Raw genomic sequence first — 17,768 nt, forward strand, 5'->3', positions numbered from 1 at the left:
ATAGCGATAAATCTAAAAAAAAACCACGAATAAAAAAATAAAATATATTTTTTAATTTTTTTTTATATTATAATTTTTTCTACGAAATTCCCGATAACCGAAATCATGTTTGCTCAATTTTTACGTCATTTCTATCTTTTGTATTCCATATTCCTATTCATAAAGATATTGAGAATTACCAATGCGATGGAAAGGAGGACTCCAAATTTTAATAATAACGGAGAGTCAGGTTGAAAATGATATATTTAATCTATACCATGCGTAATGGAGTTATTATGCCATATTTTATCTATTTAAACATTATTCAAAAAATAAATCTTTAAATGCTCAGACCGTGCATGCTGTCCTTACCTGCATCACTGCACCAACGATATAGAATATATATATATATATACATATCTAATAATTATTAATTTAATTTTAAACTCCCAATCAATGAAATGTATTGGTAGGACAGTGCACAAATTGCTAAAAATTTTAAATTGAAAGGCATTATTCTACTGAGGTTTTTTATTTCTTAAATAAATAAAAATAAGACATTAAGATTAATAAATGTATTACAAAGTTGCGATTATTTTTTGGATATCAGTTATCTTGTAAAAGTTATGGAAATAATATATTTATAAAATTTCTATATTTTTTTAAATAATTTTTGCAAGTAAATTTGCATGTGGAATTTGGGTCCTTAAACGGCTCGATTTGAGCCTATTTTTTAAAACGGCTGACATATATTGTCCAATCCTCGAGATTTCGCCAATGCATGACAAATCTTCCATCTATGACCAAATCTTCATGTTTGCGTAATTTTGTACTGGATAAAATATTGAATTCGCTGCTTTTAAAAATCTCAAATCGACAGTTTACAAAACTAATTAGAATAATTGCAAATATATTTCAAAAAATTGTTGTAACACTCTATAACATTACTAATCTATAAAGATAGACTGAAAGATCAAGATGATCCTCTCTTCATAGTAATGGAGATAATGTAAAGGCCGCCCCACTCCTTATTAGAATTCTGTTAAAAATGCTTATCAAATCATATCTATGTTGACCAAAACTTCTTTTTAAATACAATTGAGGAACTAATTAAATTAAACAAGGGCTTATTTGCTTGATTTAGAAGAAAATGTTGAATTTAATTTGACTGTAACGACAATTATACACTTATGCTCGTTATTTATATCATATTATAGATTTAAATTAATTTATATCGATTATATATTATTCATAATTATTAACTAATAACGGAGTTTTAGTCTGTTAGATATTAGTCATCAATATAATTATATTATTAAAATTTAATTGTATATTCTGTTCAGAGTCAAGGGTATTGATAAAAGAAATAATTTAATATTAAAAATGGACAAGACTTTAAAATAATATATGTATCATTTTTTATATAATAAATAAATATTAAAGTAAAAAAAACATGACCATGAGGATAGGTAATTCGTACAATATCGATTTTTTATTATTAATCATAACATTGAAATAACTTTAATATTAATGCGCCATTAATATATAAGTACATAAATATGCAATTTGCAAATTATAAGAAATTATCTCAGTTATTCCAAGCCATAAAGCCATAGATTTATAATAACTCTACTTATAAAAAAATGTGTTTTAATTGTTGGTTTTTTTACTTTCTCATAATGTACAGTGGTTTAGCCTTTTATCATTCAAAAGATATCTTAAAATTAGCCCTTATATTATTCATTTAAGGATTTGTAGCGTATAATATCTAGTGTGTATTATTATAATAATATATTGGTAAATGTTGGGAAGATAATTTACTTCTGAGATAATGTTAAAGTTTAACCTTTTTTTAAAAAATAGATTAAAAATTGGGCAAGCCAATAATATAATTTTTTTTTTAAAGAGGAGACCGTTTTATTTTTACAAAATATTATACCATTGTCATCATTATTAATATACCAAAAAATTCCAACGAGACAATTTATTATCTACCTTTAAGATAAATTTTTTTATTAAATATAATTCTTATTTATATTATAATTCATTATACCGTTAGCAATTCTAAAGTAATGCAAGTTTATATGCAAAAAAGACCGAATACAGACAATTTTACGATATATTTTTTTTTAATTTATATGAACAGCCTATAATATAAATAAGTTATGATTAGTTCAAAAATTCGCGGGCAAAATTTCTCAAATTTGCAAAAGGTTATTAAGGAAGCATAAAAATGCACTCTCGATTGATTAGATAATTTTTTTTAAAAAAAATATCGTTTATGCCTTAATGTAGACTTTTGTAAAGAAGGCGTTATAAATATAAACATAATTTTTTTTAAAAAATATTATTAATTTTACTTTATTAAATCGATTTTTATAATTGAAAGTTTTTTGTTGTTCCTTCTTTTTTTTTATATATAAGATTTAATTTCTTTATTAAAATAGTATATTTCTATTATAAAGCTAATATATGTCGTATTGGGATGGGAATTCCAAGGGGATTCGATATCTCTCGATGTATTTTTGAAATCCGATTTAAGCGAAAATGTATTCCAGCATGTGTAGAGAACTTACCCTATGAATTTCAAACAATTTTCGCTATAAACTTCTTTTTTTAAAATTTATATGAAAATCTATATTAATATAATTTCAAACGTTTATCAGATTGCTCCATATATTGTCCAAATTTATTTTAAATGGTGATTTGCTTCGATATTTACAATAGGATTATAAATATCTAAAATCGAACTATTTTGAACGTGAGACACAAATATACAATTAATATAAAAAAATTGTTTAAATTCATTAAACATTTAAAAATACTTTTTATAAAAAAAATTTTGGATATATACATGACCTTAATATTATCTCCACTTCACTAAATAATTTTTGATCTAGTTAAAAAAATTATTTTTTAATTAAAATTCATTTTTCTCTCTATTTTTTGACAATTATTATTTTTTGGTTTAACCTGAAATTAAAAAAAACGTCATTTTTTATTTATTTTATTTTTCATATATTTTATTCTTTAAATAATAAATACAGATTTTGCCTCTATCCATACAAAAGCTTATATTTTCTAATTTATGCAAAAAAATATTTCAAAATTTATATATTTATTTTTGACATTTCCTAAGTTAATTTGATCCTGGAAATCTTGCAGGATTATTATCAACTGTTATAAAAATTTTGAAATCGTTTCCCATCCTTTCCATAAAGATACTAATGTCCAACCCTATAATAATAGTTTTAAAAAAATAAATAGTTGTAAAAAGTGACTAATTTAAAAATAATATTTGTAATAATACCCCCCCCCCCTACCTCCCAATTCAGATCCTAATAAGATTACTAATTAAATTTTTGATATCTTAAATAAATTACCAATTTAATATCATAAAAGTTCGAAGTTTTCCGAAACGAACAACGGTTGCTCTAAATAACAATAATAATTACTATTTAAATAAGAGAAAATAGGAAATAAAAATAAGTTATAAAGTCTTATATTAAAATCGTTCGATATACATGATCCTACATATGCTTTGCAATAAAAACATAATTAAACACTAAATACAACCTCATGAACATTTTGATACCGGCTTCTGAAAATTTTAAAATGGGTTCTTGTTTCGATTTCTTCTATTTTCTAGCTTTTTCATGATGAAGATTTTATTTTATGTTCTGGATACAGAATTTGGTTCCAGTTTTGAAACTTTGTATTTAATTTTAATTTCATATAAATTGCAACGCATTTTTTAAAATTTAGTTCCGGAGCAAAATTTGTTTGAGGGAATTTATAAATTTAAAAAGATAAAATTTATATTCATTTTTTGACTTTTGGTATGCTAAAAATATACCTTTATATATAAGTCTTTTGAAATCTTTTTCCGCCAATTATGTGTGGCACAATTTGCCATATTGGGTTTAAATTTTGCTCTTATGTGAAAAAAAGTTAGACTATCAAATTTTATTTAAATTCAGTAAGTTCAAAGAAAATACTGAATTTAGTATGAGCGCAAAAATATTTGTGATATAGATCCGTATTATTAGCCTAAGGGGTGCCGGCCAGTAATGGAGGTCTGTTAGATGAAACTCCCCAGTCGTTTTTAGTGGTTTGTAATAAAATTCTGTAGATGTCAATGCTTATTTTATACTTAATCAAATTATTTATGAGTTTTTAAAAGATTATTTCAAATATATATGGATACAGATACAGGTATATCCCCTAAAACTATATAGATACAGACATAGGCTTAAAAAATAAGCATTTTCAAAGTTTTCAAATAAAACATTATCTTTTATCCGTAAACACATTTTTTAGCCACACTATATAATCGTTCAAAATGGTAGATAGAAGGTGTAGCCTATTATGAAAACACCCGAATATTAGAATAATCTCTAAATATAAGACCCTCACTTTTTAAAAACAATGTTGGATGTATGTTAAAATAAATATCCTTATCATATCCTTTCGGAGGGGGAGGGGGCATTGAAAAGATACCATATAAAATCAATCGATTTTTTCCCCTACTCCTCTTTAGTAGCATTGAAAATTCCTCGACTATATGTTAATTCATCTTTTCTTTTTTTATATTTTCCTGCATTTAAAATCAATTCCAATCAAGTATTAAAAATTTGCAAGTCAAAAATCAATTTCATGTAGTATTTAAATAATTAAATAATATTTATTTAATATAGTTCACTGTAATATTTTTAAAACCCCGCATACGATTTAAGGGCAAATGTAATCTTTTAATTTCAGGATTTGACGCGTTAAGAACAATAGAAAAAAAATTTTTTTTACCAAATGTCCTTTTACATCTTTTTATCTCTTTTTCTTAAATTTAAATTTTTCACTTTTTTGATCATTTTTCAATTATTACTCATAATATATTTTTCGTATAATTTAAAAAATTTTTTTTGCTAATTTTATTTTTATTTTATATAACTTATATTGTAAAAAAAAACACAACAATAGTTATATTCGGTTTTATATCATAACTTTTTATGATATTTTCTTCCCTCTCAATGCCAGATAAAAATAAGAAAAGAAGAAATAAATAGATAAAATAATATTTAATTTTTTATTTTAAAAAAGAAGAAATAATATTAAATAAGATAAGTGTTTTTTTATTCCTTCTTTAAAAATAAATATATACAATACTTTATTTTAAAAATAATATTGTCGTTGTGTGATGTTAAATACTTGTTAGATTTCGTTTTTATAATACTTAGTAGATCATGGTTATTGAGAGGACAAAAAATTTTTTGTAATGTTTTTTAAAAAAAATATATATAATTATATAGTTTTTTGGCATGTAATAAATTGTGTATTTTAAAGGGTTAATATATCGCCACCTAAGTGTTGGTTTGATCTAATAGATTAACTCCAAGACACATAATTTTCCTAAAAAGATATAAAATACAGAGTTCAAATGGTTTATAAAAAAATAATATGCAATGTGATAAGTTTTTTCAAGAATCCTCCCTTTAAGAGTCATAATTTAAATTTTAAATCGTTTGAATAAGGGCGATTTTTTAAATGAAATGAAAAAATACCGAAATTGGATATTAGCATGTATATAGTACCCGTCTCCCATGTGAATTTATGAAAAATTTTTGTAACCTTTATCAAATAAACTTTCTTGATTTTTCATATAACTCAAAAGTGGGAAATTTTTGTGAAACTTATTATGGGCTTGGGCTGGGCTTGGGCCAAAAAATTTTTTTTACTGCGAGCCTGGGCCGGACTTGGTCAAAAAATTAAGGCCCATGAAGGTCTCTGATGTGAATTTCATACAATTTCCCAATTAACTTTTGAGTTATATGAAAAATCAAGAAAATTTATTTGATAAAGGTTACAAAAATTTTTCATAAATTCACATGGGAGACGGGTACTATATTTAAATATATTTAGGCAATCATTTTGTTTACAATACTGAAATAAGGAAAAAAGGAATATTTTATTAAATTAGCAACTGTTTTAAATAATCTAAATTTAAATTTAATAATTTTAGGTCCAAACCCACCCCAAGCCCATTAAAAAAAACCCAAGCCCGGCCCAGACCTGCTAGAAAATATTATATTAGGCTCATACCCGGCCCATGATCATGAAGGTCTCTGATTCACCGTATGGGTAGGGGGAGGGGTATTTTATACAGACTGGAACATATTATCCCGTCAAATCCGATTTTATTAATTTAAAGGCTGCTCCCCCTCCCTCCTTATCAGTACGATTTAAAATTGAGAGATTTTGGATTCCATACCTAGATACGACATTATAACAGTAGAATATATTGTACGTTTGTGAATCATTCTCGATTATTATTGGATTTAAACTCTATTTTTAATCAAAATGACGGGGTCAGCCAATTCTTATACTTAGGAATCCCCTCATCCATTAACATCCAAGAAACTTCCTAAATAGTAACCTTCGAAATGGTTATTTACATTCAATCAATATAATGTTAAACCAAGTGCTCTAAAATTGATGAATATTAACTCAATTCTAAGTTTTTTCCCTTGTAGAAACAAAATTTAAAATATTTGAAAAGGGAAAGAGGGGAAAAATTCTATGACCTAATTGGTCCATTTTAATAAATAATAGATAGGATCAAAGTGTGTTATTTAAGGCAGCATTATTTACAAAATCAAGCCAATAAATAGGTATAATTTTTAAATATCAAAAACTTGCGTAGGTATCATTTGCCCGGCCCGGCCCGGACTTTTTTTCAAAATATATTATATTTATTTTTAATTTTTATATATAATGGTGATTTAAAATATTTGGTTTTAAAATATTCGGCCAGTGTATTTTTTTAAGAAAAATATTGGCCCGACCCGGGTATATTTTAAAAAAATTTTAAATATGTTAGGCGGCCTGCAGGTCACTGATAAATATGGAGCATTATGATGATAACGTGTATGATCAAATTTGACATATTGATGATAGAAGTTTATGCTGATAAATTCAAATGTTAAAACAATAATCAGAATTTTTGGATAATTTAGTAAAATTTATATATTAAAAAATCAAATGTTTTACTCAAGAAAGCTATCATATAAAAATGGCATTATTTCAAAAAATATTAACTCCATGAAGAATCTGCTGTGCTTCCTATAGCTTATAACGCGTTTACTATAAATTCAACGTAAGACTGTTAGTATAATAAATAAATTAGTTAGGCCAGAATAATTTTTTAGGAATAGATTTGTTAAACAATTAATAATAAAACAAAATTTCAAATAAACATTATCCAGTACTATATATCACACCTTTTTATGATTTTGATTTTTTAAATATAAATTTTGTAATATGATTCATGATCTTCCTATCTATTTTCCTCTTTAATGTTATCAAATTAACACTGAATAATATTTTTTAAACTTTAAAACGATGAATTTCAAATATTTTTTTTTTCTATCAAAAATTACGAATCTTGAAGTATTATAATTTATCATTCTAAAAAAGCAATTAACATTGAAATTTACAATAAAAAATATTTTTGACGAACGGGGTAACTAAAAATCGCTTTAAATTTTTTTATAAATTGGTAATTTATTCAAATTTTATATTTATTTCTCTTATTTTATTGTAATTTCAGTGTCATTTTTTTCTAAACTCATTATTTAACATTACAAAAAAATTTTTTTAAGAAGGCCGCATTGTATAAAATTATATTTGAAATATGTATCATAGAATTTTTGTAAGAAATAAAAAATTATATATAATTAAAAATTAAAATAGTAATTTTGGAAATTTATCATTATTATAAAAAAAATGCTTACATGGCCAATATTAGCCTTCTATATTTTTTTAACAATAATTTGAAAAAAATGCAAAATTTCTAATCCAATACCATGAATAAAAATTAATTTTGCAATTATTATTCCCTTATTCATACGTTAATAATAACCGATTTTTTTGTCAGTAAAAAAAAATATGATCTTAAATAAAATTTGTTCGGTAAAAAAATGATTTAGTATCGAAAATCACGCTTTATTATAGTTAGGGTTAGATAGATATGGTTTAAAGGTTAAATAATTATTTTTTAAATGGGCATATAATCTTATTTAAATTAATGTAGAGCAAAAAATAATAATATTTTTAAAGGGAAAATTGTGTACCAAACACTATGATATTTATATATAATTATTCTTTATATAGGTAAGGAATTAAAAAAATACTAAAAAATTTGTTATTATAATGATAAAAGAATCAGGTCTATTATAAATAAGTTTTATTATGCTTCATTTTATTCGATATTTTCTTAATGAAGAAATGGAAATGATTCTGCAAATATGGCTAACTTTTTAAGGTTTTAGAAAGATAGATTAATATAAAGGTTGCGGTAATCAGCTGAAATTATCGAAACTTGGCCTGATATATTGAAAATTTCCTAATAAACTTATTATTACATTTAATCAATAATTATATTTTATATTCGAAATAATATTTTTAAAAAATAATAGACGATTACCTAGTGTACAAAGTGAATCTAAATGTGTTACGAGAAGGTAATAAGCCTTTAAAGTATAACCAAGAATTTCTAAATCAGAATAGTGCTACATTTCTTAGGATAGCAGACAAAGCTGAAAAGGGGGTATATTTTATAATCATAGATAATTTAAACCTAGAATATAGTATTATATTAATTAATTGTGGTATTTGATTTTTACTCAAATAATGTTAAATATTTTGTATAAATTTTAAATAATTATATCATATGGTCATAAATCAATTTGAATATATTATTTTAATTATGCAACAAGTCTTTATTTTTTTATTTGATAGTAATTATATTTATCTTCTCAAAATTTACTATCATAATTTTTTTTAAAAAATTATGAAAGCTTAATTCAATCTTTTGTCGAGATACTTTTTCTTGCAATCCATTATATGTTGGCAGTCAACTTTCCGGATTCGAACCTTCGCTATCTGGTGAAAGAAACGTTCAAATAGTTATATCCTTATATTGGAGGCCTCAGTATCAGGGAGGCGTTTACATCATGACCAAAGCCATCTACGATTCATTAGCATCCAATAATGGTTATTTGGGAACAACGGATCTGTTCGTAGGACCTATCGAAAGCAGTAATTTATCATTTTTCTTTCATATTTTTTGAAAGAAAATATTAAATGAATTTCCAAATCAATAATAAAGAAAGACTAGGATCTACTGGCTAGATTAATGTGTTAGGAGCTCATGAAAGGTGAACATGCGAGTTCTTAGAAGTTATACCATTTATAAAAATTAATTGAAATGAAATAAAAAAGAATTGAATTAGGCTATATTTAATAAGCTATCCTTATAAAAATGTTTTAAATGTAAAACTAAAGATTGTAGTTTTGGCACTGCAACCTTGATTGTTATCCCATTACCAGTAGAAAAATCCAACATGTTAAATGAGCTTAAATAATATCATTTGAACTGAGTATCCCATATGTGATAGGAACTCTTTTATATTCTATTTCATAAATGATGATGTTTTTTAGGTATTTATTCTTTCTTGAATTTATCTCGAATTTATGTGCCAAAAAAGACACAGTTAATACCTACAAATCTAAATTGTCAAATATTAAGTAAACTCGTCAAGTTACATCTTTATACCAAATCAATCATTTGTTCCATCCAAGCTATGAATGGTGATTTATTGAAAAATTTAATTAAAAATATTAGTCAACAGATACGTAAATCTTTGCGAAAGTTCTTTACTTAATATAACAATTGCTATCTACTTCATCAAGATCAGCTCAAACTCCGAGGACTCCCCTTTCCCTTTTTTCCAATTTCACAAAATTAATTCACTAATATTCATTCATTTTATCAGAATTTATAGCTCAATCAATATAAATTAAATTCAAGAAAATTATAATAATGTTGTTGGTTTTTGATATATTTTATTTAACAAATATATAAATAATATTAATTCATGTTAAGACTAATAATAATCAGAGACCTGAAAAGGTACCTTTAACCCGGCCCGGATTTTTTAAAATTATATTACATTTATTTTATAATGGCGATTTAAAATATATGGCCCGGCCCGCTCTAGATATTTTAAAAAAAATTTAGTCCGGGCCCGGGAAATAAAAATGCGGCTCGACCGGATATTCGGTCAGAACGGTGCCGAACCGGACCTACAGGCATTTTGTTCTAAAATATATTTGAAACTTTTTTATTCTTAAAATGTTGCTATGAAATAATAGATAATAGATATATACTTAACTATTTCATATTTAAATTTCTTTAAATAAAATATAATAAATGGTTATATTAGTAAGCAAATCTTACACATATACTTTGCCTATAATGACGGTGAACGGAAGACAGGTTACTTACAACAAAGATCACGAAGATCCCAATAGCAGAGCCTATATTTCGATAGCGGAACCCTTTACCAATTCGGTTTTATTCAATTTATCAATTTCGTTAATATTATTATTTGATCAAGTTAGAATAAGATAAGATTCTTAAAAAATTTTTTCATTTCTTTGTTTATTACTAAATTAATCCGTTTAAAAAATTTCTAACTGATTAAAGTACCTATTTTGTTTGGGTTTATAGTTCCACCATTAGTGCTGAATTTTTGTGATTTATTTTTAATTAAGTTAAGATGATTTGGATCTGTAGTTTGAACCGAGCCACTTAGATTCAAGACAATGTTTCTAGACTGAAAAGATACTATATAAAAATCCCCTTCTAGAAATTCAAGGGTCACGTTTTGGATTTTGAATAACTTTAGAAAAAATATATATTAAGAAACACTAAGGAAAGTGAGAGGGAGGGGTGCTCATAGGTTGTAAAACTCAATTATTTGCTTAATCTGTATAAGGCAAAACTAATCAATACCATTATTTATGTACCAGACTTTTATTAAAAAAAATATTATAATCAAATTTTATTATTTTTAGATGGATTCTTTGTTTAGAAGTTCTCAAAATTTTGTTGATTTGTATATTGCTTGCAATGTTAAAGATTTGGATCCAATCCCAATTGTCAGGAATGGAATTATGGTAACGTACACGATTTACCTTCTCCAAAATTATACCCAAGGTCCTAATGAGATAACAAATTTCATTAAAGAAGGTTTTACTAGTCAAGACAATAATTGTTTACCAGGTGGTACACTATGCACTATTCCTGTCAATACAGGTATAAATAAGATGAAATGTTATGAATCCATAATATAATTTTTTTAAATTTATTATGAATCTAGGAAACGGAAAAAAAATTTCCGTTTTTTAAGATATTAAAAATTACAAAATTAATAAAATAGGAGAAAAAATTTCCTATAAATATATCCATGGAATAAAAATCCTAAAATAAAATATTTTATAATTTTGAAAAAATCAATTCCGGAGAATTATTTTATAAGAATTATTATTGGGGATTTTTTTTTTCCGGGGAATTATTTTTCGCTTACCACAAATATATATTTTTTTATTTGTAAATAATTTAGAACATGACCTAATCATCAATATTGTCAGAAAAGGATATAAAAGAATGACCTGCCCATCAAATTTTAGGCAGAATAATTCTCGCGACTATACATATCTGGAAAACACATTTGAAAGAGGGGTTAACATAAGAAAATAAAATAAAACTTTATTTACTTATTTAGATGAGGCAAATTATTAATGCATCTCCTAATATCAGACAACATTTCGTAAATTTAGAAATGATAGATGTCAGTGATTCATTACCTTTGGGGTGTCTGTTTCGCTATCGAATTACATTAAAACCGGTATATAAAAGGGATAGTCAAAGCCTTGATTCCGAGATATCTAGCACCATCAATAATTGGGGAAGAAATTGTTTGGGCAGCACAAATTTATGCGTTAATAAGATACCAGGAGAATGTTCGGTTCAATATTTTTCCAATCTTAATTAAAAAATTAAAAATAACCTTTTAATTTTAAATATAAAAAAATAAATTGGCATTTATGATTATTCTTAAATTACTATTTAGCTTGGACAGCTGGACTCTTGTGGGGATTCTAAAAACAACCAAATATGCGTTTTAGATGAAAATAGGAATAACCAACGGACCATATGCAAATGCAAACCTGGTTACATTAAAACATCACAATTAGGACCTTGTTTTTACTCAACATGTTCTCACAAGCCAAATAACAGCGGCAATAATAATATATTTCCCTCAAACGATATTGCTAGTACTACACAATATTGTGGTGGACGGCCATTTGAAACTTGCACATTCAACCCAAGAACTGTGAGAATGGAATGTGACTGCATAAAAGGATATCGGCGTTCTAGATCTCCAGATGGACCTTGTGTTAGAGCTCAATGTGATTTAGGCTCAAATTCTGGATGTTTTGCAAATCAGGAATGTGCATATGGAACAAATGGTAATGCCCCTAACATAGAATGCCGATGTAAAAATAGTTTTATTCAGCTTAAACAAGGAGGCCCTTGTGTTCCAAGAACATGCGACCCCGGTATTTGATAAAATAAAATACATATTAATAAAATAAGTTTTAAAGCTATATAATACCTCATACTTTTTTATAGATACGAATATTGGATGTGCGACCAATGAAGTATGTAAATATAATCCATTGGTAAACAAGCAACCAATATGTGAATGTGAAAATGGATTTTATAAAATTACCTCTAATCAGCTACCTGATCTTAATAGTATTAGCAATTTTAAAGGTAATTCCTTATGTATTCGGGGGGCATGTGATCCAATTAGAAATACAGGCTGCCCTGGTTCAAATGAAATTTGTACATTTAGTTCTCAAAATCCAACTACCGGAAATAATATCCTTATATATTGCGCTTGTTCGTTCGGTTTCATACGTACTCATACGAATCAACCCTGTCTACGGAACTTATGTGACCCAAGGACTCATATAGGGTGTAAAAATAACCAATATTGTTCGTTTAATGAAGTTAGTCGTCAATATGAATGCCAATGTAAAGAAGGCTTTAGTTTTAATTATAATAAAGATGATTGCTTATTAGAGATATGTAATGTTAGAACCAACTCAGGATGTAATGGACCGAATGAATATTGTACAAATGATAAGAGTTCAGGCACAAGATGTGTCTGCAAGTCCGGGTTTATACGACACGTTAAAAGTATACTATAATTTTATTTCTTAATAATCATTTTACTTAATTATTAAATTTAGGCAATAATTATTGTGTCCCTTCTACCTGTTCGGATGGGACTGGATGTGGGGAAAATGAAGAATGTGTGTTTGTTAATGAAAATAATCGTAAAAGATTAGAATGCCAATGCATATTAGGCTACATTCAATCTCCTTCTCGTGTCTGTATAAAGATAGAATGCGACGTGAATAGCAATCAAGGTTGTCGCCAAAATGAAATATGCGCAGTACGATCAAACTATAACAATAATTTACCTTTTTGCGAGTGCAAAGCCCCACAATTTTATAAAATCGGGGATACATGTGTTAAAGGAAGTTGTAGTCCCATTGACAATTCGGGTTGCAAAAGTAATGAAATATGTAAGATTGATTACGAAACTAAGCAAGGTCAGAGTTCTAACCCTTACTGTACATGCGCCAAAGGGTATATAAAATCCCCTCTCAATGCTAAATCTAAATCCACTGAGAGAGACATATGCGTAGCATCGGAATGCGACCCTTATACTGTTGTAGGAGATCATGTGAAAAATAGATGGACACTTAGTGGGCAATGTCAGCAAAATGAACAATGTACTTATGTTGTTAATAAAATAGGCAAAGGTGGTCAATATAAATGTCTTTGTCAAAAAGGATTTATCAGAATTCCTGCTGAAACTGGTATATGTTACAGAGCGGAGTGTGAGCCAGCTACTAATAATGGATGTAATAAACCCGAAATCTGTTCTCTCATTGGAAATATTGTGAAATGTATATGCCCATATAACTATAGGAAACTATCTTCGCATCCAGATGCTCCGTGTATATATGCTGCTTGTGATCCTATTATTAATGATGGTTGTTCAGTAAATGAAATATGCAAGATATTTCTCAGTAACAATGAAATAAAATGTGTCTGCTCAACCGGTTATATAAGGGATACCACAGATCAAAATTGCATTAGTAAGCACTTTTCAATCTTTGTATATTAAGTTTAAGTTTTCAAATATCTACTCTAATATCAATTTATGTTAACATTTGAATTCCTATATAAAAAATATAAGGAGAAACAACTACACATATCTCGGCTGAGATTATAACTTATTGTCGTAAGATAGATGAACAATTAATAAATTGCGGTCCTTATTCAGAATGTATATTAATAAATGGTGTGCCTATATGCAGATGCCTCCCAGGATATATAAAAGATAGCTCAGGCAATTGTCGAAGTATATAAATTTTATAATAAAACCAATTATTCTTTTTATTTAAATTTATTTATTTTAGGTAAATGGGAACCACCTAAACCTCTTACAACCTCTCCTCCTCAGACTACTAAACTGACGGAAATAACAACTGAAATTAGTATTGAGACTTCTGTTGTCACAAAGGAACATACCACTTTGGATCAAAAAACAACTGCAGCAACTCTTCCACCAATTATAATTATAATAACTACTAGCGTAGTTCCACCAATAACTTGCGAAAACATATCTTGTGGTCCTAATCAAATCTGTAGAATACTAAATAATAATACTGCATACAAAAATTTTACAAATTCTATATATTGTGATTGCCTTCCGGGATTTATTAGAACTCCAGATGGAAAATGCCTAAGTAAACAATTTTAATGAGTATAATATATAGAGGTGTACTGATGTAGATTTTTAGAGGCGGATTTAATTTTATCGATATCAGCTGAACACCGGATCTTTTAAAATTAATAGGTATTAAGATAAAAATATATAAGGCATAGGATAAACTAAAAAATTACAAATAAATGTATTATACAAATTTTAAAAGAATAATTGTTTTAAATAAAATACATTATTTTATCGGTCATTTTGAACCTGATAGTCAATTTAACGGCAGGTAAATAACCGATGTTCTTAAATATACAAATGATCCTGCCATCTGATATTTGAAAAATCAGCACATCCCAAATAATAATTTATAAATGTTTTTTAACATTTTTTTTTTATTTTAGATTCATCCTACCCTGGAACGACTGATGGAATAATATTCCGTAAAATTAACCAATAAATAAAATATTCTATACTATATATTGGTTAAGAATGAATGAAAGATTAAAAATTATTTGCATATTACTTAATTTAAAATATATATATTTATAATTCCATATACATTAAAAATTATTTACTATTCCTTAATTTAAAATATATATATATATTTGTAATTCCATAGAAGGATAGTGTAGTAATAGTATTTTTTTGGCTTATCCCCTTTCCTTCCCATGTCACCTTATTATAATTGTTAATATTCTTACGAAAAACAATATGGCTTTCTTTTCTATGATATATGAATGTAGCTTGTAATGACGAATATTGTAACCACCATGGACATTGTAGATTGAACCCAGATGGCACTAGGTATTGTGAATGCGATAAATGGTGGATCGGAAAACAATGCCAGCACAACGGAAAATTATTGGCTATTTTAGCGCCATTATTACTGGGACTTTTACTTTTGTTATGTTGTTGCTTATTGCCTCTCTGTTGGTGTTTTGGAAGAAAACGAAAGAAACGTATGGCTGAAAACATAAAGATTGCTAATCAAGTTTTCAAAAATTCTGATCTATATTTCCAATTATTTTCGTTTAATCATTACAATTTTTGATATATATATATAATAATATAAAAGGGTATGGGCGATTACGGGAAAATAGCACCTTACGTTATACCGCGTCCTATGATTTCACCAGTGAGAACCATAGTTTATAATAATGTTTTGGGTAATTTTTACGTTTTGGTAATATCATTTTCATTTTTGAATAATTTTAAAAAGAACAAAAATAACTTTTTTAAAATGGATTTCTTCCATCGATAGAAAAAATCAAAGTATTTTCCTTATTTATCAATTATAGATCCCAGCAATGGAAAGAGAAACGATGAGAGGGCGAGAAGTTTTATCAGGTAATAAAATAAATTTTGAAAAAAATTAAGAAATAATTGAAACAATTTAATAATATAATTATATAATATAGCGAAAGACGACAGGTTATACAAGGTTGCTAAACCTGAAGAAACTACAGAAATTACTGAAGAAACTACTACAGAGGAATGGAAAAGAACTTACAAAAAACCAAAAGGCAGAAGAAGTTAAAATATTATAATTTTTAAAAACTATTATATCACTACAAGAATCAGAGATCTTGCGGTCCAAAGTCCGGTTAGTGGGCCTGAGCTCTGATAAAAAAAATCGTTCCGGATAATTTGTACAAAATATATTTTCGAAGCCTAGAATATTTTAAATAAATAGTAATCTTTTCCTTAACAAAACTGGCCCTGTTTAAAATATTATTTTGGGCCGTAAATGTTTCATGGATCAGGTTGATCTTTAAAAGGGAGAATCATACGGTAGTCAAACACAATATTATAAAATAGCATTTATAAAGTATTTTAAGTTTAATGACTTTAAAAAATAAATAAAGGATATGAGGAACGAAGATCCACTACCCCAATAATGACCTCAAAAAAAACTCGAACAGAAGATATAGAAGAAGAGGAGACGGCTGAATACACGGACAATCATGGAATTGAAACGGATAATGAAAATAATGTATATATAGGAGTAGGAGGTACCTAATCTATCTAAAAATTATGTTTTAATGTGGTCAAATTTATGATTTGTATAGAAAATATATTTAAAGCATATTCACTTTTTTAGGCAAAAGACAATGGGTTAAAGGTTCCGGAGAGGGTGAGTCGACTATCTATCCATCACAACGAATATCAAGCGATTCATATCAAATAGTAAACATTTTAATTAATATAAATTAAGGTAAAATATTTTAAAAGGTATGTATATATTATACAAACATTTAAAATCTAATAACAAAATAGAATAAGAAATATGCACCAAGTCCAAGTCAAGACTTTTTATCCACATATAAAACTGGCCGCATTTACAACAAACGTAATGAAAATGATAATCCAAACAATCTACATTATACAACGAGCAATCGACAGTCGGATCATGCCGATAAAGCACACACACAGTATTCCGGCTTTGATAATGCAGGGTACACTAGGGCCAACGATGAATACTTATCTTAAAATATTTTACGTTCTTATAACCGAATTTATAAATGTAATAAATTAAAAGTTTCTAATCATTATGATTGTGATTTTTGTTATGCATCTGTAGTTATATATATTTTTGGATTTTCTCATGTGAAAATGAAGAAGTTTTTTTGGTAATTCCCCCCACAAATAATTTTTTTTAAATCTATATATTTCTTTGAAAAGATCACCAAATAAATTTAATTTCATTTATAATTTCCTCATCTATATCATAATGAAAATTGTTTATTAATATTATTATCAAGTTAAACTAAAAGATAACATTTAATTACATTCCCTAATATTAAGTTTCTCTACCTCCCGCCAATTTAAACATAATAATTAAAGTAATATATTATTCATTGCAAAGTATCAATAAAGTAGAAATTAAGAAAAAAATCTTATTGATTTGTTTTAATACGGGAATGATACAAATAAAAATGCATTTTTATCCAATATATCGCCATATAAGATTTTTATAAATTGAACCCACTGAATTCGCTTTAAGTAATTTTTTTATAACTATTATATTGATTATATATAAACGACACAAAATTTTATTGAGTAAAAGTCATTCATCCTTCATAAATA

At 26.6% G+C, this 17,768-nt stretch overlaps 1 protein-coding gene across 1 annotated transcript; it reads left to right on the forward strand.

The window, feature by feature from the left end:
• The first annotated feature begins 104 nt into the window (after positions 1–104).
• On the forward strand, positions 105–17,416 carry LOC135929451 (neurogenic locus notch homolog protein 1-like). The gene is made up of 20 exons (XM_065466041.1): positions 105–229; positions 8,451–8,581; positions 8,832–9,072; positions 10,260–10,387; positions 10,894–11,134; positions 11,442–11,560; positions 11,604–11,846; positions 11,952–12,441; positions 12,515–13,087; positions 13,141–14,058; positions 14,160–14,324; positions 14,383–14,712; positions 15,083–15,121; positions 15,425–15,672; positions 15,757–15,816; positions 15,980–16,028; positions 16,100–16,213; positions 16,547–16,693; positions 16,783–16,868; positions 16,959–17,416. The coding sequence occupies exons 1-20, from the start codon at positions 106–108 to the stop codon at positions 17,169–17,171; spliced, it is 4,659 nt and encodes a 1,552-aa protein (XP_065322113.1). The 5' UTR covers position 105; the 3' UTR covers positions 17,172–17,416.
• Positions 17,417–17,768: the final 352 nt, after the last annotated feature.

The sequence above is a fragment of the Gordionus sp. m RMFG-2023 genome, chromosome 5 (assembly GCF_954871325.1).
Source record: "Gordionus sp. m RMFG-2023 chromosome 5, tfGorSpeb1-WG-v2, whole genome shotgun sequence".
NCBI classification, from domain to species: domain Eukaryota; kingdom Metazoa; phylum Nematomorpha; class Gordioida; order Chordodea; family Parachordodidae; genus Gordionus; species Gordionus sp. m RMFG-2023.